At 32.4% G+C, this 22588-nt stretch overlaps 2 protein-coding genes across 2 annotated transcripts; one reads left to right on the forward strand and one right to left on the reverse strand.

Moving 5' to 3' along the window:
- The first annotated feature begins 1351 nt into the window (after positions 1-1351).
- Positions 1352-8808, forward strand: LOC134234000 (transcriptional adapter 1-like). The gene is made up of 10 exons (XM_062716064.1): positions 1352-1427; positions 2690-2726; positions 2906-2960; positions 3065-3130; positions 3251-3384; positions 3564-3630; positions 4933-5063; positions 5329-5477; positions 8265-8421; positions 8628-8808. Exons 1-10 carry the CDS (start codon positions 1357-1359, stop codon positions 8784-8786), a joined length of 1026 nt encoding a protein of 341 aa, XP_062572048.1. The 5' UTR covers positions 1352-1356; the 3' UTR covers positions 8787-8808.
- A 3063-nt stretch (positions 8809-11871) lies between these two features.
- LOC134233988 (endoplasmic reticulum resident protein 44-like) lies at positions 11872-21101 on the reverse strand. Its single transcript, XM_062716047.1, has 13 exons — positions 20974-21101; positions 17984-18056; positions 17769-17808; positions 16179-16248; positions 16042-16087; positions 15467-15651; positions 15136-15251; positions 14698-14755; positions 14234-14350; positions 13937-14048; positions 13598-13745; positions 13273-13387; positions 11872-13122 (listed from the first exon to the last, which is right to left on the reverse strand). The coding sequence occupies exons 1-13, from the start codon at positions 21028-21030 to the stop codon at positions 12961-12963; spliced, it is 1299 nt and encodes a 432-aa protein (XP_062572031.1). The 5' UTR covers positions 21031-21101; the 3' UTR covers positions 11872-12960.
- Between the last annotated feature and the right edge of the window lie 1487 nt (positions 21102-22588).

Consider the following 22588-nt stretch of genomic DNA (forward strand, 5'->3'; position numbering starts at 1 on the left):
ATTTTTTTATAAAGCTTAATTCGTGTTAAATGTGAATTTTTTTTAAGTGTGATATGCAATTTTATTTAAATTGAATTTAATTTAAGAAGCCTCATCTTAGGGGGTGGGGTGGGAGATGGGGGTGGGGGTCTTGGTCCGAAAAAACATGTGTAATTATTTGATACTATGGTAATTCCCATTTTGCTTTACGGCAGCGAAGTGTGGGGTATTGATTCAGTCATAAAAAAGTCAGGCTCAGCATCTTATGAAAAATTTCATATTAATTTTTAAAAGATATCTTAGGAGTTCATTGCAGAACTTCAAATAATGTCTGCTATTCTGAACTCGGTAGACTCCCAGTCAGATCAAAAATTAATATGTTTGCTATCAAATACCTTGATCATTTAATTTCGTTGGAACATACGTTGGCACCACAGGCACCTGACGTTACTTATTTTTCTTTTAATAAAAAAAAATATTAGTTATGTGTATATTTTTTTTTATTAAAAGAAAAATAAGTAACGTCAGACATGTGCCTGTGGTTGGCACAATGACGTGATATTTTTGTCAAAACTAAAGAAACCAACACATGGCCTATGTGTTTAAAGACTTGTCGTAATATCTTAGGGTTTTCTTATTTAACAAATTTTAATTTGTCATTGAAACCAGTGCTTTGCATTGTTAAGCAACGTATTCATGATCAAATATTACAATAACAAAATGCAAGTATTATGAACTCCTCAAAACTGTCATTTTATCGGAAATATAACTTAGAAATTGAAAAAGGTATACACATGTATGTTGAAATTAATAAAAATGATATAGGATATGTAAAGTATGTCAAAACCTTGATATTGAGGGTTAAAAATATTTCATTTTGCTTGCTATGTCCAAAATATGAAGCACATAGAAAAATATTCAAAACAAGATTATCACTTTCCCTAATTTTAACCAAACAATCCATAATAATGACAGTTTGTTAAAACTATTGATGAAAACCAGTTGCAGTTGTTCTTAAAATACCCGGTATTATCATCATTTTTATGTCAAATATCTGATATGAAAGAAAAATGTTTTAGCTTTATAAATGAATAAACTACATTGTTTTGAATTATACATGTATTTAGTATCTGATGAGTACACAACACAGTTTGCTTCTAGATAGTTATGTTCTACTGTATATTAACCATGTTCTATGTTATTACTATGCTCTGTATAATTGCGTAAACTTGTGCCATTAAAATATTTGTATTTGTGTTTTGGTTGACATTTCTTTTGCTTTCTGATACCTGGTAATATTTCAACATTTCTTGCTCGATTATTTCCCGGAAAATGAAATGTTGTCCGTATTAACTCTCACCTTTATGCTCATTCAAAATGGCAGCTTCCATAGACTTGAATGTTGCAAAGAAAAATTTACAGGAAAGTTTGGGCGATGAAATGAAACTGTACGTTATTTTTCTTACATTAAAAATTGTCTTTAATGAGTTATTCAGAAGACTGTTAATTGGAATATACACACATGGTTTTTAAAAAATATATTTTATTTTACATTGTCCATAGTGATGGAGGAAATGTTTACAACCTGTTTTCTTAAAATGAAATAAGCACTTGTCAATTTCAAAACCCAGATTTTGTAAATTTTTTCTTTTGTTTCTGACTTAGTCGAGCTAGCATGTTGCTTTTTCTTGGGGGTGGGGGGGGGGGGGTGTCATTAAAAATTATCTAGACAATGTGTAGGTTTGTAACAGGTCGAGATCACTACCTTATATGGAAGGCAATTTTCAACAGGTGACGATATCTTCGTGACACCCGTTCTGCAATCAAGTGAATGAGTTCCAAAGCATGACACTCTACTACGTGGTTACGATTCAATGGCGACACGTGGTTTTCGTCGGTTTACTGCACATTATTTAACTCGTCACTGGAAAAACTGTAGAGCTTCTTTATCACTTTATAAGACCGAAATTGAAAGATTATATTCTAAAGACATTGATCCATACTCACATTTAATATTGAGTTGTTTTAGATGATTAATAGTTGCTTCGAATACCGTACAAACGCTTTGACGTTTGCATGTACAAAACATTTTCTGATAATATATTGAGGGGTTAAATAATAATTGCACACCTTCTCCTGCTGTCTAAAACCAATGACCTATATACTACCTGCTAAAACTATGTACACGTATATCACATGAAAAAAAAAAAATCAATCATTATGGTTTATCGACACGATAGCACAGGTCTACGTCTCTTTGAACATGCAATGGTTTAGGCCGATGTATTATAAGTTGATATAAGGCTTCATAAAGCAAATTTTGTAAATGTGAGCATAGAAATGAAAGATTATACATCATTTTAAATATTTCTTTCACAAATCTCAAAAAAGAATTGAAAATATTTTCTTAAAATGAAATAAGCACTTGTCAATTTCAAAACAGCCAGATTTTGTAAAATGCATTGCAGCTGTTCAGCAGTAGGTAAAGTAAACCATGTTGCCTTTTTTTTGGGGGGGGGCATTAAAAATTCTCTAGACAATGTGTAGGTTTTTAAGTTTCAGCTCAATATTTCATCATTGGTACACATTGTGATTTTTTGATAGAGGTCACTGTCCTTGCTATCACATAAGCCTTATTTCACCAGTACTGCAAATACTAGCATTATCTATTTCATGGAAATTTATGAATTTAATTTCCACTTTTTAAAAGGTACCTTCAGAATATGAAATCCTGGTTCAAGCAGAAGGTATGGTACTGTTTAATTAACACTGAATAACTTAAGTTAATTCTACATGTATTAATTTATGATAACTACTTTCTTAAACAAATAGAACAGTTATTCAGAAATGAAACTCTTTCATCTGAAAAATGAAGTTTTACATAATTTATGGAAATTTTAAGCTTAATAAGTCTGATTTTTTGTAGATTACCAAAGAGGAGTTTGATCTGGAAGCTAGGAAACTTTTACCTGAACATGCAGGTATACACTTTTGGGGCTTCATGGTATTTGATCCGATGACAAACCAATATTTGTTTCAGAATAATACCTTATTTTTAAAATACATATTGCATTGTCATTTTCAGTAAATCTACACAATGAATTCCTCCTGGCAATCATATCTAGATGTCAGACTCTCAGTTCCTCATTAGGTAAGTACTACCCTGTAGCCATCAGCAGGCTCACTAAAGTTAATCATCCTTGATATACAGTACCTGAAATATTGAATGAATCACCATGGTAATTACATACAGGTACTTTTTGTTTTACAGTACCAAGAGAAAACAGTATTGCTGGAAAAGTATCAGAAATATCCAAGAACCCTAAGCCTGGAGATCTTGCTAAACATGTCAAGTCCAAACTCAATAAGCTCCGGAGGAGGTCTGTGGCATCAAAGAGTGCCCAGGTCAGTGACCTATATCTTATTTCCTAAATAATACAGTATGTGTATATTAGCTTATGCATTTTTTCCATTCTCTTTTTATCATGAATACATGTACTCTGACTCTCCCGAAGTCTTTTACATTGCAGATAAAGCAGAGAGAACAAAATCATTTCTTAACATTTCACTTTTATTTTTTTCAGAGATTTTCAGTGACTAATCCATTGATTAAATTTCCACTTGCCAGCTTAAAAGGAGCTGAAGATACAGGTAAAGTTGATTACAGACAAGGGAAGGAATATACAATGTGTAAACAGACAAATGATGAATATACTTTTCATTCGTTTGAACTTTATTTTCACATAATTATCCAAGTCCATCTGCTTATGAAAATTTAGCTCACAAAAAATTTTTCGTGCTTATGAATACAAAAAGTTATCATGTGTAAATAAAATTTGGCATTAATATCGTGATCCACAGTATCGGGTACATTGTTTCACCTATGGTGATATAATTTTTGTTGATGGTGGCAGATGTTGTACTGTGCATACCATTATATATGATGATTTATATGCCATATATTTTGTATACATGTACATGTATAATATTTGACTTTTTTTCTCAATATCTCATTAATCACCAAAAAGATCATAATTAAAGTGAACAATGCACACACTAAGCTGATAAGTAAATGTTTATTCACATATTTAGTGCATCTTAATTTTTTGAAATATATATAAAGATTTTATTATGCTTGAATGTGACAATTTGCAGTAAATAAACAATATATTAGAGAATACATAAAAGTTTTAAATACCTGGTATCAATTTGTCATCTTTTTAAAAAAATCAAGGCATTTGATTAATTTTTGGCAGTTTCCCGTGCATTCAAAATGGGAAAGAGGTAAACACAAGACACGATAAATGGTGACGTTTGATGATGTTACAGCACACCGAAGAGCAGTTCAGTTTCATTAGAATGTTGTATTGACACCTTAAGAGACTTTTAATGAATACAGAAGAAAAAAATATGAAAAATATCAGCAGATCTGTAGTATACAAATGAAATGGAAGTTTTCTTAGCTACGTCACAGTTAGAACAAAACATGACAAACTGCTATTGTAATTTGTCGACCGTCGATATAAGATTCTCTATAAGTTTTATGATGGTGAGATTACTGTCCGTAACTTGCTAATAAATCTTCAAAAGATTGCATTTGTGTGCAAGATTGAGTTCCTAAACTTTTTTACCAAAAGAAAAAAATTTAATTTCATTACAAAGGAAACGTGATGCTGCAGACACTTTGACGTTACCAAAAATGATTCAGCACTATAATTTATACAATTTGTTTATTTATGCATATAAATCATTGAAATTTGTATTTATTTTTGTAGTTAAAAGGAAGTGTGATGATTATTTTTCAATGTAGACAATTTGTCCATGATTTTACCAGACAACCCTTGTATATACACATGTATTAACTCAGCATTTGTTATTTTTGAAAGGGAAGTTTTTGTTAAAACATGCATTAGATATTTTAATCTTTTTGATTTATATTTACTTTAAATACAGAATTTGCTTCCCGTGAAATGGTGCTACCAGACATTACAATGGTCCATGGGAGAATGTTAGTTTGTGCCTGGGAGGTGGGGCTGGAAGAAGTGACAGACACCACAGTTAAATATGTCATGCAGGCAGTGGAGGTTAAGTATTTACAGATATCACAGTTAAATATGTCATCCAGGTCATGGAGGTCAGATATTGATACAGATATCACAGTTAAATATGTTCAGTAAAAATTTCTGGCATGCACTCTGAATTGTAGAATACATAGGATTTAATTAGAAACATACGCTGTACATGTACATTATCATGTAGAGTGTACTTTACTGTACATGTAAATATTTTGATAAATGCTTGTTTTTCATTCTTATTTATTTATGTTGAATATATTTGACTTTCTTCCAGAATGTTTTAAAGAATGTGATATCTGTGATCTTATCACAACGGAATGGCTACAAACTCCGTGAGAAGAAGATGAGATTTTCCATGGGATCCTCCACTCAGAATCCGTATCAGAGACAATCCTACCTCAGGCATGACAGCAGAACAGAGAGGTAGGCCAACAAGACAAAATTATTTGTTTGATGTACACTGACTTATTATAATGTACTCTGACTAAATTGACCCTCTCTTTGTTTTTAAAAATACAGATCCTGTTGATCATTTGATTTAATAGTTAAAATTTATCATTTCTCTAGGATGCTTTTAAAATTGAAAGTTTATACAGCACCAAGTATTTTAATCTTTTTGGTAGTCCAGTTTATAATGAAGACTATAATAAATTTCTAAGTTGGCAATTTTTATGATGTTTATAAATGTGTTATACAGCGTTTTTTTGATAAGTTCAGACTAACTGAAATTAAAAAGATTTTTTATTTGTTTTGTTATTTAATAAATACATGTAGGTACCAGTAGGACTTTACTGTAAATTACACAATTTAAATCAATCGCGTTTGATAGATATCCGAGGAAAAAAAACAATTATAACTATTTTTTTTCTGACTCGGCATTTAAAAAGTCAGTTTAACTATTGAAACACATGGATATTTAAGTTCAAAATTGATAAAAAATTTAATTTGAGCGTAAATAGAAAATATCATGTACCGTATATATTCGCCTATAAGTCGATCCGCCTATAAGTCAGTTGTATTTTTTTACGTTATTTTGGTGGGATTTGCTATTGTCCCGCTTATAAGTCGGTACAACTTCTTTGCCAAAATCTGGTGACAATTTCAAGTAAATCCATTGATATTTTAACCTGGTTTCAATTAATATTTTTCGAAATGACACTGATATTTAATCTTAGATTATCAAACATGAATGCAATGTCACTTAAAATGCAAGTAAAATTACTAAAATATGTATATACTTGTACTTTATATATATAATCTAAGAATACATAAATTATCTTATATATCCAGACAATTTCTTTGATAATCGTCGGAAATTCAAATAAGATACTACTTTTTAGCCCCCAGAAAAATACCAATCTCTTTTTACTCGCCTATAAGTCGGACATAGAGTTCTAGACCAATATTCAACTCCCAAAATACCGACTTATAGGCGAGTATATACGGTAAATCTACACTAATCCCGATTTTCATTTTTAGCTCAGATACGCCATATATAGCTTAAAAAAATCACTTACTTACCTTCCTAGAAAAATGTGTGTTGGAGTGGACCATCAAACAAAAAAATATTTATGACAACCTAGCGTTTTATGTTTTCCCTTCCAGTATTAAATCAAAAAAGGGAACTATCATTTTTATAATAAACATGGTTGAAATATTTGCTGATGTGAAAGGTAGTTTGAGACTGTGTAGTAAAAACTTCTTTGATAAGATATAATGAAACTTCATGAATAAAAACAGGGGTTTTTAGCTCACCTGAGCCGAAGGCTCAAGTGAGCTTTTTTTATTTTTTTAGTCCTCAGATATGCCATATATAGCTTAAAAAAACTTTTCACATTTTCGACCTTCCAAGAACCAATGTGTGTTGACCAAACTTGGTACAAAGCATCCTTGGGTGAAGGGGAATTTAAATTGTTAAAATGAAGGGATGTTTTCCCTTCAAGGGGATTAAATCAAAAAAGAGAAAAATAGGGTTTCATTAAAATATCTTCTTCTCAAGAACCACTGGAACAGTAAAGCTGAAACTTATGTGGAAGCATCCTGGGGTAGTGTAGATTCTAAATTGTTCAAATCATATTTAGGGCGGGGCCACAATGGGGAAAAAGTTTTTATAGAAATATATAGGAAAAATCTTTGTGATCTTTTCTATATAACTTGGCCAGAAATGAAATCTTATTGGAAGCATCCTGGAATATAGATAAATTTTCCTTTGACCCCCAGTGAAGCCACAATGGGGAATCCAAGTTTTACATATTAGAAATATATAGGAAAAATCTTTGAAAATCTTCTTCTCAAGAACCACTGCGCCAGAAAAGCTGAAACTTATGTGGAAGCATCCTGGTATAATGTAGATTCTAAATTGTTCAAATCATGACCCCCGGGGGAAGGGTGGGGCCACAATGGGGAATCAAAGTTTTATATAGAAATATATAGGAAAAATCTTTGAAAATCTTCTTCTAATATACCACTTGGAGAAAAGCTGAAACTTATGTGGAAGCATCCTGGTGTATATAATTTTGCATTGTTCAAATCATACCCCCGGGGGAAGGGCGGGGCCAAAATGCCCATTAATGGGGTATCAAAGTTTTACATAGAAATATATAGGAAAAATCTTTGAAAATTTCTTCCACAATATTTCAGAAAAGCTGAAACTTATGTGGAAGCATCCTTATAATGCAGATTCTAAATTGTTCAAATAATGACCCCCGGGGGAAGGGCGGGGTCACAATGGGAAATCAAAGTTTTATATAGAAATATAGAGGAAAAATATATCTTTCTAGAACCACTGGGCCAGAAAAAGTGAAGCTTATGTGGAAGCATTCTAGGGTAGAAATTCTAAATTGTTCATGACCTTATTTGGGAATTTTTTGCCATTATAGGGGAATCAAAGTTTTACATAGAAATATATAGGAAAAATCTTTGAAAATCTTCTTCTCAGGAACCACTGGGCCAAAAAGCTGAAACATATGTGCCCGTTCTCATGGGGTAGTGTAGATTTCAAAATGTCTAAATTATGATCAGTGGGGTAGGGTGGGTATGCATGATATGCATTATGTATAACAAGGGGGAAATCTGGTAAAGAACAGAATGGTCAAAGCTTCTCAGGTGAGCGATGTGGCCCATGGGCCTCTTGTTTTGCATTCATGTGATGTTTCTATATAATGAAAGAAAATAATCTTTTGTACCCTAAATGATACATTTCCTCCGCAGTGAAGCTACAACGGTAATTAACAGTGGGTCACATGTGCCCTGTCTGAAGCACACAACAGAACTGGGGGAGGAGGAGGGAGTATACGAGCTGGCCATGTCAGACCCTGTGCCCCCAAACCCCCCAGTCTCCATGTTTGACCTTTTGCATGCCTTACAAGTAAGTTAAAATTCAATCTAATTTACATAATTTTACTTGAACTTCAGTAAGTAGATTTTATATACCAATGTTATAGGGATATCTAAATGGAATTCTAGCTATATTGCATATGTAGGCTATTTACATGTACTTGTGCTTAGAGACCATAAAAAATCTTGATATTAATAGAGGTATTACAAAATATGAAGGACTATTCCTCTTTACAGAGTCACCCCAGTATCATCCCCTCCCATGCTGTTTATGAGCCCGCTGTACAGAGAGCCATCCATCACCTGTTTCACCCCTCCCACGAAAACATCAACCAGGAGCTGATACATCAACAGGAGCAGGCCCTCACACAGAACTATACACCGATCAACAGATAACAGAGGCACTGAATCCTTAGAGGGGAAGGGTATTTACCCCCATCAACAGATAACAGGGACTGAATCCGGGGGGGGGAGGGGGGTTATACCCCCATCATATAAAATGGACTGATCCTGGGGGAGGGGGAACTACACCTCTATCAACAGATAACAGAGACTGAATCCTGGGGTGGATAGGGGGAATAACTACACCTCCAGCTTCAGTTAATAGGGAATGACCCCACCCCCACCCCCAATAGATATTGGTATTTTTAATTATTTAGTGATATCAAATTCATCGAAAGAAAGTATACTTGCAAATTCAAATTTACTGTGAAAAAAGTTTAAACATTTGTAAATGTTCATGTATTACCAATAATAAGATTGTCATATTGAATTTTTCATACATTATTTGTTATGGGGTATCATGTTTGATCTGATTTCTGGCTTTTTTAACATTATGTTCTGTACATGTTTATTGTTGTAGATGACTAGATGTACTCTGAATGCAAGGCTTTTCAATACAACAAGGTACAAATCTCATTGCAAGGTTAAATGTACCGATTTGTATTTGAGAAGTGATAATGTTTGTACTTTTAACTAAAAAATGAGAGCTTTGATGAACATTTATATACACTGACCTGAATTTTTTTATATATTTAATAGAGAAGTAATAAACAATCAATTATCAATCTTACGTGTTTTCTTCATTTGGATACTCACAGCAAGTTAGTTGAAAGTATAATTTCCAAATAAACATGTAAAACTAGAACAGTCCAAAAGGGACAAATACCCCCTGCTGGGTTTTTCAGAGAAGTTGCCAAATCACAAATATTTTATGAAAATCAGAGGTGTTCACAATTTGCTAAAACATTTAGAGTGAAAATATTAGTGCTCATTATATTTTAAATGAATAAAACTAAGGCGCAGCCACATAAAATAAATCAATACGAAAGCTATGGACCAGACACAAATTATGAACTTTTTCTGTCTGTGACTATGAACTTGCATGACACACCCTCAGGTCATGAGCAATCTTCGTGTAAAATGGGAACTCATCTAATTTATCCGTAAGAAAGATATGTACCAACCACAAATTATTAATTTTTTCTGTCAGTGTCATTGAACTTGCATAAATGACCTTGAGTCAACACACCCTCAGGTCATAAGCAATCTGTGTAAAACAGGAACCCAACAAGTTTATCCATCAGAAAGATGTGGACCAGACTGTATTCTTCTTCCAAATTCCATTGCACTTGTTCTTTTTAGTGCATTATCAACATCTGTGCTCGGTATAGCAACCATTCATGTTGAAAAAAAAATCCTACATTGAAAAATGTTCAATTGAATGCAATTTTTTCCCCTAATAAATTAAATGGCATGTTTCTTATACTGTAAACCAACCATTATTCGCATCAACTTTTATTTGCGATTCACCAATTTGATGATTAATTTACCTGTCTGAGGAAACAATTTCAAAAACAAAGCAAAATAAATGGTTTGCAGCGATAATTATTCGTGAGTAGATGTGTATCTTACAGGTATTTCTCACAAGTGAATAAAAGTTGGTGTACAGTATTATGGTGATGATACCAGTCAATCCCATCTTGAGGGGAGGGGGTCAAAGCAAAGAATTAATAGTTACCCGGACCTTCATTTTATTTTAAAATCAATACTTTTTTCAGGTTCATAACATATAACAACATTAAAAGAGCATTCCTGTATTCAAGATTTCTTATGGCAGCAACTGGGGTTTGGTATATCTGTACAATAACTCATGATCAGTGTCAAAAGCAAAGAATTTAATGGCAAGTTCATTATATCATTCATAAGAACTGCAGCATAAGTACACTGATCCTTAAATTGTCCAATACTGATGCAGGAGGGCATTCCATATAAACATGTATTCACTCTCCTTTGGCATTTCATATTCAGCAATCCTTTTTACCTTATTTTAAATTCTGTTTTTCAGTTGTATTTTGCTGTTGTTTACTTTGACAAAAACATTTTCATTTGTTTTTTAAGGTACTCCGCTCCTCAGGTTCTGAAAATCAGGCATTGACTAATTGAAAATGCTCACAAAAATGTCTCTGAATTATCAAAGAGTTTTTATCCACGATAATTCTTCAAACTTCACTTTTAAAGTTAATCATTTTATATAGGGAAAATTGGTAAATCTCTAATTAATTTTCAGAAAATGCGAATAAAAACAATTACTATGCATTTTCCTATTCAAAGAACTTCACTTTTAAAGTTAATATATTTTATATATTGACTTCAAAGGAATAAATAAGTAATAGCCATTTATATGACATCACAAACATGACCTAAATTTCATTTTTTTATGAATTTTACAGAAAAATGTACAACGATATTGAGTAAAAAAACATGTGTGTTACAATATTTTAATATAATGTATGCATTTTCCATAAATTTTCAAATTTGATCAACAAACACATTTTTGAATTTATAAAAAATCAGGAAGTTTTTAAAATACCGGGCAAATATAGCAATATACCGCATATAGTTCTTTGATCAACAAACACATTTTTGAAATAAAAAATATACCGGGTAGGTATCCAGCCTTTTGAAGAAATTGTATTTAAGGTACTTTAATTTCTTCTATTTACTTGGCTGATTTTACAATGCATAGTATATAAAGATTTTTCTATCATTGCAAAACACCATAAATCACTTCTTATTTCATATCATGTTAATAAACATTGGTAATCTATGATTAGATTAAAATGAACCTCAATTTCTTTAAATATGTAATTCTAAAATACTTTTATGGGGTAAAAATTTTGACTTTTTATAGGACCTACATGTATCTGAGAACTTCATAGAACCTTGAAGCACATTGAGAGGTATAAAATGAAAATTGTTGCATGAAAAGATTTCATTTTCAAGCTTCATTTTTAGACTTTTTTTAATTTATTTATAAATTAAAGAGTTATCCTTCCTGGCTAAGGATCGGAGTTCCTTAAAGTTTATGAGGTAAGCAGACTCCATCACCATGAATGATACCGATTACAGAAGCTAACTGTTGATACATCTGGGCAGTCTGATTAAATATTACAGCTACACAACAATATTTGAAGAAAACTTTCAGAAAATATTTTATTATGTCATTTGACATTATTTAAATATAATTCTTAAAAAATGAACAAAAAAGTTTAAAAAATGATTTCACCCACATAAAGGAGCATACACTTAACATATATGTACATGAAACATCAGTGATTTGAACTTATTCACTGAAAGTGAACATTTTATAAAATCTTGAATAGTTTGGCAATTTGGCAATTATGTTTTTATACAAACAGTTGAAATTTTTACTCTACAACTATTCTGTTTAAAGTGCTTAGAATGGTTTTGGATTTTCTGTTGCTTAAAGCAGGCAATTTTCATCAAAAATTGATACAAAGTAACCAAGACATATTTTATGAACAAGAACAATTAAACATGTATGTGGGAAAAACTGATGACTAAAAAATGTAAACAATAAATTTTGAATTCAAACTTCTGTGACATATTGATTGGTGCATAAAAAAGAAGTGCGAACACCAAATACATTTAACAACTTTCTAAAAAGTTTTACACTTGTAAATTTGGTATTTCTCATATTTTGAAAATGGACAGTTTATATATTGCAAAAGACACATTTTAGAGACATACATGTATTTCCTATATCCTACTAAATGATCACATGAAATATAATTATTTATAAAGTCTACATACATGTAAATTTGTAATGTATGTAACAAGTATTGGATATGGATGGACAGAACTGAAAAAAATCAATAAGTTAAAAAAAAATCTCTGCACCTATAAGAATATAAAAGCAGAACCTGACAAAAAATTTCTTATAAACACCCTCATTAACCTAAACCATTTTAAAAAAGATGAACCAGTATTTAAACATGATGAAAAAAATATATTACCATTCTTAATTCCTTGTCAAGGAGAGCATCACATACACGAACTCAACAGCAATAATTACACGAGATCAGTTTTACAAATGCATTAACATTGAACATCAACTTGAATGATGTACTTAACTGAGTACATGAATGTTTGGACAAAAAAAGATGAGTTCTATTTGTGTGCTTGTCCAGTATTGATTTAAAATGGCATTGTCTTTGCTAACTGATCCTTTAAATTTAAAGAAATCATTTCACCACTAGGAATGCCATCATAACTCGTCCCTCAGAATAGTATATCTGTTTCTAGAAGGGGCCAGTTTCCTGAACGTTGACTCGGGCGGCGACGTGGGCTGTTTGGGGGCGTTGTCTCTGTTGACATCATGGGGGATGTGGTCAATTTTTTGTTCCTGTTGTCCTTCAGCATTATCAGACTAAAATTTTTAAAACATTATTTTAATATGTATATTTCAAAATAAAATTAAATATAAAATGTTTCATATGTACTTTATACAATTGTGATTGTTATTGAAAATAAATTTTACAACTGGAAAAATTTCTAAATTATATTCTCTGAGACTTACCCCAGGGGGTGGGGGAGTAGGGTATGGAGTTGTGGGGTCAGGTCCATGGTGAAATTCTCTGTGAAGTTTTCCTGAATGTAGGTCAGCTATAAACTGGGACAATAATCCTGGTGTTCTGAAAGAACATTCTTTCATATTTTATTATTTTTTTTTTTTTACATGAATTCTTATCATGTCCTTCGAACAAGAATTCAAAACATTTTTAAGATAGTCATCTTAAAGAATTTGTTAATCAAAGTGCAAACATAGAATAAAGATTTAAAATCCTCTTAAAAAGAATGAGTCTTCTGACATACAGACAACTAAGACATATAAGACAACTTACTCTAAATCTTTTTTAACATCGTGTGGGAACAAATACATGTGACGGAAACTGTCAATAGCCAAGACAGGTAGGTCCGACTCAGATTTACCGAGATGATGAAGAGGGTGCTTAAACTTCTGACCATCAGCAGTCAGGAAATTCACAGAGGCTGAAATCAGAGAAAATATTATTGTCCATGTCTGAACAAATACTGCATAGTAATACCATGTAGTTTCACTGTAACCCAAGAATTCTTAAGTTGTTTTCATTGTGATCTGGCTTAAAATTTCTGGCAATTAATTTACAATGAGGTATTGGAAATTGTTCGAGATTACAATGCTACTGTCAATGTGATCTTACATTTTTCACTCTTGAGCTGTTGTTGGACAACATTAGAGAATCTCTGAACAATGTCCTTGTCATCTGGGTGATGGAACAGAATCAAAAATGGTAATCCCTCCTCTGTCAATTCCTGCAACAAAACAGCATCAACTGTTATATGTGATTACATGTAGATAGACATCACACAAAGTGATCCCAGAGTGTCTAATATGCTACCCAAGGGACACAAAAAACGAATTTTCCAAAACCTTTGAGGAAACTGATTTTATTTAGCTTTCTATAGAGATGAAAACAAATACATGTAGAGATACAGACCTCAGCATTATCAAATGTGATCTCTCTGACCAGAGGGACACAGTTTTGTTGAGCCCAGTTCAGAAGACCATCAAAATCTGTCAGACTACCGATAAAGGCAATATCCTGGTGGGTCGTCTGGAGGAAATCAAGAATTATTACTGGATGTGAATTAACAATGTAAAAGGTTTCACATTTTCTCCTTCATTTCACAGCCAAAAGTGCAAAACAATATTCAATTCCGAATTCAAAAAATTTAGAATATATTAAGGTTATATTTGACAACAAATGTTTACAGCCTAATATATTTACCCCTCCCTCCCATGCTCTTGAAATGAAGGAAATATTTCAGTGGGAATCAGCCCAAGATAGTTACCCCCAACATCACATACACATCATTCACACATGCTCATAGACACATTCAAGTTTTTAAAAATATACCCCTACAAATTCATGTGTAACATTAATGATTTTTTTCAATATACCTGAGGTGCTCTGTAAACAACTCTGTCTCCCATGGACCTCTCTGACTCAGAAACTGGTCTGTAACAGCAAGAAAAGTAACACATTAAAACTATGGCCTTCTTACTTACATTGAATCACCAATATCTTGATCTCAAAGGGACTTAAGAAAACTTCTCAATATCCAGGGATTACAAACATTAAGGGTAGAATACTAAAAGAAAAAGTGGTCAGGACTTTCAAGTGACTTCCCCCTTTCCATGCTACAAGTATTTGAGATATATTAATGTTCAAGACACTGAAGTTCAACTATATACAATGACCTAAAATTTCATCTTGCGCCTTAATTTCAAATCTGATGTTGCCTGTATTATCCTTTCAAATCATGAAGCTATCATATCATTATGGATTAGGTATTTCATGAGTGGATGAGAAATTGAGCATGAAAAAAAGAGAATTACCCGACTGCAGAATGAAATTCACACTCCTCGCGTAAAGTGCTTGCTATTTTTGTAAATAACCTATAACTATCAGAGTTCACATCAGCAAAGTATCCAATTATATGTCTCTTTTTTTCCTACAACAAAAAGCATCAGCTTAATGTACATGCCATTCACTAACACAATTTAGATTAAGAGTCTAATAAAGCAAATTTCCCCCCAATTTTTTTTATCGATCATGTCATTTGAAACTGAATTACTTAGGATTTGATCACATTTTAGCTTTAATCTATTCCCTTTTTAAAAGGTTATGTCATAGTCATAAAATTCAGAAATTATTTTTGCAACTTACATTTAATTCATCTAATTTATCCAATGAGTCAATTTGTTGAACTGAATCTCTGACTTGATCTTTAATAAACTGAACCAAGGCATCAACAGATCTTTGGCCTCTGTATTCTTTCTTAATAAGTTGTCCATTGCGAACAAGTTTAAGTGTTGGGTATTTTGATATATGATATTGACTGGCTATATCAGCTACAAAGACACATGAAAACAATACAATTCACACTTTTAAATAAAATTTAATACACAGATCAGAGAAAAATATTCTCCCAGACGTTGCACATGTAACAGCTTATTTGCAAACTTGCTTGTTATTATACAGATAATGAAAAGGGGAAAAAAGCAAATTTCATTTAAAAAGTGTACAATATTCATGACATTTGTACATACATTCCTGTTCTTAAAGATGCACTTGTGCAACATAATGAAACAATTGTTAACAGCTTACTGTTTCTAAAACAGGAACATCTTTTCTATAATTATGACTGACATAATTTCCTGGTTTGATCAAGAGGATAGAAGAGCATTTGCACTTAATCCATATAAAACTTTCATAGTCTTACTAAAGCAATATTTACTTACATTCTGAATCACAATCTACTTTGCCAAAAGCAATTTTTCCTGGAGTCTGAAATTAAATATTGACAGTACAATTATGTAATATAAAATATCAAATCATCAATTTAAATGTTTAAAAACATTTCTTTTAATTAACTTACTGGAAATTCCTCTTTTACTTTATTAGATGCTTCTTCAAAGACAGGTGCTAAAATCTGACTAAATCTACACCTGAAAAAAAAGAGACATCTTCAATATTACCAATGAAGCTCGTCTTAACTAGAAAACTGACCAGTCAGCAAGGGCCCCGCTGAGGGGTAGAAATATAAGGGTGCAGCTCATTGAATGAGAGTTTTACTTGATTACTTTTTTAAAAAATATATGAAGATTATAAGTTACAACTGTTGCAATATTTTTAAAATTTCAAGATAATTCCCGAATGTCCCAAAACCTGTAAATAGTAACCTTGTATTTACATAAAACAGGGAAAACCTCATGTCTTATAAAAAAAAAAAACTAAATTAAATGTGAATTTTAAAAGATTTATAGGTGTTTTATAAAATGCAAGCTTTCAGTGAATGCAAATATCACCCAGGGCTGACCTCAACTTCAAAACAAACATCAGTTACAGACAAAGGTGTTCATTAATCTTCATGTGACAGATAAAGATAAGCCTCTAAATTTTCTGCAGCAAGCACGATAATTAATCCCAGGGGATTAATTGTACTGCCCTCTCATCCTTTTCTTCTAAATTTACAATAAGAACTTTTTTCAGCTCTGACAGAATGGGGTTACTATGTGATTACCTATTAAAATTAAGAGCATAAGGGCAGCAAAAAAGAAAAAAGAAAATGAAATAGTGATAATAAGAAAGAATATCTTAACATATATCTTGATTTTAGAATTCAATAAAATTATCATATATCATTGTGTACGGTATTTAACCTAAATAAAGTATGAATATTATTTTAAATCCATATTTCAGAGAATGTGCACATCATCCAAAATTGACCTTAACTTAAAAACAAAGTTCATTTGCAGACAGAGGCTACTGGTACAGTAACTAATCTGAATGTGACAGATAAAGATAATGCTTTAGATTTTATTCAGGAGGAAAGCTAATTAATCCCGAGGGACTCATAGCAGCATTCACTTTACAATGGGAACATCAGCAGTTATCTCTCTTTGCCCATTCATTATGCATAGTTAAGGAATCTACCCCACCACCCCAGCTCCAAACCAGAAGATGTAGAGAGACAAACTTAGCATCAAAATATGTATTTCTGCCTACTGAACTACCATACCAAATTTGAACTTGATTGGGCAACCATAAAAAAAGTTATTAGCAAAAAACAGAAAATTTGTGGACGGAACAGTGACAGACGGACAGACGGACAGACAGACAGACAGACGGACAGACAGAGTGATTACTATAGGGCACCCGCAAATCCTTGCGGGGCCCTAATTACCATAAACACCAAAAATAAATATAAAAACTTCTATCTCTTAAAAGTGAGGCAATAACAGCATGTTAATTGTTACAGATTTTTAAGTACCGTAAATACAAAATATTTTCCACATATTTCATATGAAAAACCACCAGATTTCATCTACTTTTGACATCTGGATTTATTCATTGAAGTTATGACTAGAACTGGATGAAGCTGATTTTTTTAATCTAGATAGAAACACAGAGAATTTATTGAAAAATAAGTTTAACATAAGTTTAGCAGATCTGAAAAAAGACTTACCAGTCGGCATAAAAGTTAATGAACACCACCTCATTGGAACCTGAAAATTTAAAAAGAGATACTGGGTCAACTAATCAATGCTAATATATCTAATTATCTTACTAACTTAATAAAAAGATAGAAAAATTAAGTTATTTATGCTTTCATTTTCAACTATATCTATGAACAATGTTAATTATGATGAGTAAAAAATTCTTTAAAAGTATATGCATTACCTATAACACTACCGATGTTTGCACCATTCAAAGATATTACATCAGTAAGCGTCCCCTTGATCAGAAGGCTGATCTGAAAAGGCAAGAAAAACTAGGATGACATATAATCAATATGTGAATAATCAGTATTTAGAAAATCTTTTTATACTTAAGCATGTTAAACAAGACTTTGATTCCCTTGACACATTTGTAACAATTGACAAAACAAACTTTTTACGAACAGTATCAATGAGAAAATGTAAAGGAAGGTTTACTTATTAAAAAATTTTCTAAGTCGGTTGCAAATTGCAATACCAGATACAGTGAACAATGTCATCAAAGCTAGTTTAATTAAACATTTTCATCAAGAAACATATTATCAAGATAAAAATGCAAGGATTTTAGGTTTGATAAAGTAAATAAATTTCAAGAATTTCAAGATAATTATACATATGTTCAGTGCAGCTGTATTCATTTGAAGTCTCCTGAATAAATATCAAATTTTATTTGTTTTGGTTCATTTCATTTACTGTCATTGGTTGATATTATACAATTAATTACCCCTTTTGAGGTCAACATGGTGAAATAAGGACCCGAGACCTGGCCCACGAGGTGACCTGACCTGACCGAGGCCACATAGCGGCTGAGGTCAGGGCAGGTCATCGAGTGGGCCAGTCGAGGGTCCTTATTTCACCATGTTGAACTCAGAAGGGGTAATCAATTGTTTTATTATACCGATATCTATTGAAAAGTATGAATCTCTAACCATTATCAATTCTTTCTTTGATCGGGATCAGGATTTGCTACACTCAGTTAAGTGAAGTTGTTTACATTGACGTCTGCAAGTCGTGTAAGTTTTTGCATCATGGTTTACTGACTAAAATTATATTTGGTTGATAGCGACATACATTGTTATAACTAACGATTACTTTTTCTCTACCCAGTCAAAATCTAACACAGAATTCAACTCTTTACAGAGCCGCTTCTACATTCCAGAACTGAATTGAAACGATATTTTGAAATGAGTAAACTGTTTAAGTTAATGATAAAATTTTGCCGTATTCTGTATGGTAATGCAAAACAGACCATGCACAATTTTAAAAACATATTGTTTTCTCGAATGATTACTATTTTATGCATTTAATTCACTCAAAACGGAATTTTTGATTAAGAGGTCATTATTCAGCGGTCATTAATTATAATGACCGGGTCATTATATCCCACGTGCAATGATTCCTAGCTAGGTCCTTATTGCTGTAAACAGTACCATTTGGAGTCATTGTTGTGTTTTAAAGTTTTCTTACCAGCCAATCAAATTCAAGTATTATCAGTAGAGGTATAATAATATACAATTATGGACTTCAGTGTTGGTCGATATGTGGTTATAAGGACTCATGGCAATTGATACTGACCGAAGACACAGAAAGTGATAGCGACCGAGCCTGCGAGGTTGCTATCATTTTCTGTGTCTGAGGTCAATATCAATTGCCATGAGTCCTTATAATCACACATTGACCGTTCACTGAAGTCCATAATAGTTATATTATATAATCACTCAAAGTCAATGCACTGACACAGATCTAACTAAACAGACTTGGCTGTCATAACGTCACAATGGTTAAAAACACGCTTCTTATATTATGATGTCACGTTCTACGTAACTTCATTGCAACCAAATGGCGTGTCGTGCGATATCATTTTCCGCGGACGAGCTTTCGTGTCGATATCACAAAAGGAGGAATATCACGTGACGTCCTTTCAGCCAATGAAAATTACGAAAATAATCCTCTTATATAATATATTTTATTATATGCACAACTGTGTATCACTCAATTTTAGTCTTTTTTTTTACTGTTGAATTAACACAATCATGTGACGTCATGATCAAACTTTCTGGATCACCACTCTTTGGTTTTCTGAATCCATATCTCCACTCTCTAAAACTGATGATGTCATACACAGTATATGTGACGTTTTTTTCTTTACAAAAAGTTTCGTTACAAAAAGTTCCTTGGAAAAATGCTTGTTTAATGAATTCAAGAAATACCTATATATAATTGCTCATGAAAGTTTTCTTTCATAATATTTGTTGATTGTAGAAAGGTACATAAGAAATTTATCGTTATAACAGTAACTTGATCAGAAAAGCTGTATCACATCTCATTTTAATATCTGATGATATACATTATACAGGTAGTTTGAATTTAGCTGTATAAATAGCAAGAGCTCCCTTAATCAAAACGTTGTTCTGAATTTAATTTGTTTATTAAAAATAGCTTGATAAAGCTTTTTATATAGAATTTTTCGCATTTCACATGGACCATTCAACTGGAGATTCGGGGGGCCTGGGTTCAAACTCTGTTCAAGTCCATTGCATCTTTTTCCTCTCCCATAAAATTTTGTTCCATGACCAGGATGTGAAAGATGAAGAACTGCCACAGAAGAACCAGAGATGCTTTAAGAAGGGAGAAGTGTAGTGGTCAGGCAGGTTCAATTGCTGAACAGACAGCTTAGCTGTTAAAGCACCTGACTGAAAATTCAGGGCACACAGGTTGGAATCATGGGCCTCTCTTGTTACAAATATATGAATTAAATAGTCAAATACTTGCAACCTTTTGTCCATTTCTAGGAAGAAGCACTTTTGACAAAAAACTGCATATAAATAGCTTTATCATGTTACTCTGAATAGCTTAGTTAAGCCTTAGTTAACTAAGCCTTATAACTAATTTAAACTACATATCTAAATCTCATGATGGGGTTGTGCCTGTCAACTTAGCTATGGACATTTCTTCTAAGAAAACACAGTTATCAGGTTATGGAAGTTTGTTCTAATTTAGTTACAATGGGAATCAAACACGTGTTTAAAGGTGTTATTCGATGTGATGATGTATTATTGACACGTTAGCCGGTTGTCATAGAACATATGTGATTGAAACACACCTCAAACATGGATTCATTTGACACCCTAAATTCGAAAATTATATGCATGCAAATAAAAATATTGATTTTACCGTTAATAAAATGTGCTTTGGTCCCCAAGCATGATTATTTCCAGGTGGATAAAGCATATTTTACATGCACACGATCAAAATATATTCACCGGAAGTGAATACAGTCGATGCACTCGTGTAATCTCGCGACAAACGAGATAGGTAACATTAAATTTCGCTCCACTGCGTTTTCGTCCAACCAGAACTAGCAGTACAGCAAATAAATGATAAATACCGTACTAAAATAAATCAATATAAAGGATATTTTTTTTAATTTCTTTGTATAACTTGAGAGCTTGAAATGAATTTTATCCTTGTTCAAGGTGTAGTAGAACTTTGAATAGCCTAGATTTTATTGGCCAATCATGGCCTCATTGCTCTAGGCATAGAAAGGTAAAGATAACTTTATATTTTATCTCATAAACCACAGGTGCCTAGGGCGCAGTCATACTCATTTAGTATCGGAGATTCTGATTGTGATTTTTTTTATACTACTAAAAAGCTGCGTAGTTTTAGGTTCATGTAGGAGTTTCCAGTTGTTTCCCGATCATGACATCTACAGGGAATGCTTACTCCCCCATGGCTACCGATCCCACCTCTGATCTTTTAGAGATCTAGCTGTGTTTGCGTCTGCGTCTATTTTTTTTGTTTGATTTTTTTTAATAAATTATGCTTGAATACTGAACATTACATATTTCATCCGAATCCCCGGAACCTACCACTTTTAATATTCCAACAAAAAGATACATGTTTAGCCAAGTTTTGATTATTATTATTATTATTTTTTGCTCGTCAAAGTTGTTATAAAAGATGTTCAGTTTTCCAGGTAAGTTTCAATTATCCCCCCCCCCCTCCTGTCCCCCAGCACATTAAAAAAAGATTATCGATACTGTCTGGAACATGCCTTTTATTTTACTTTTTCTCTATACTTCTTATCATTTTTTATGGTTTAAAGAGTTATTTTAAAATAAAAATTAACTAACTAATAACTAACTCCCAAAGGAGGTTAAAGTTCACGTTCAAGAAAGTACATCGCATGTACAAGATCCAAGATCTGTCCAAGATCTGTAACCTATCGTATGTCATACTGATCAGCCCGAGTGGCCCCATATTAAGCCTTATATGCCAATGTATGATGGTGTTGTCAATAAATGAATTGAATTAATATAAGCCCGAGAGCCTTGATATATGACATATGATACGAATTTTAGTATGTAGTATTCTATTTATCACATACATTTATTTAAAATACCTAATATGGAAGTTCAAATTTCATTGAAGAATGTTTCATGCCTGTTTATGATTTTTTCTTTAAAATTTAATATAGAATCAATTTTAGGTGATAAAAAAATAAGACCACAAATGTTATTAAAGAATTAGGAATTAAATTGGTAAAAAGTGGTTTTTATACATTTGATTTTCCGTTTTGTTTTCTTTTTTATAGAGAATGTTGGTCTTCACCCTACTCCCTTAGGATTGTAAGAAATATTTTATTTACATAGGAAAGGAACTTGAAATGACCTTTAAACCCCCTTTCCGACTTGGAAAAGCCTAGCTGTGAGAGATTGGTCTCTCCCTCCCTCTCAATCTTCATCTGGTTCTTGTGCCAGCTGCATATATATTAACAGACATCGGA

The sequence above is a fragment of the Saccostrea cucullata genome, unplaced genomic scaffold, assembly GCF_032062105.1.
Source record: "Saccostrea cucullata isolate Sc308-1 unplaced genomic scaffold, CSIRO_AGI_Scuc_v1 ctg81, whole genome shotgun sequence".
Taxonomy (NCBI): domain Eukaryota; kingdom Metazoa; phylum Mollusca; class Bivalvia; order Ostreida; family Ostreidae; genus Saccostrea; species Saccostrea cuccullata.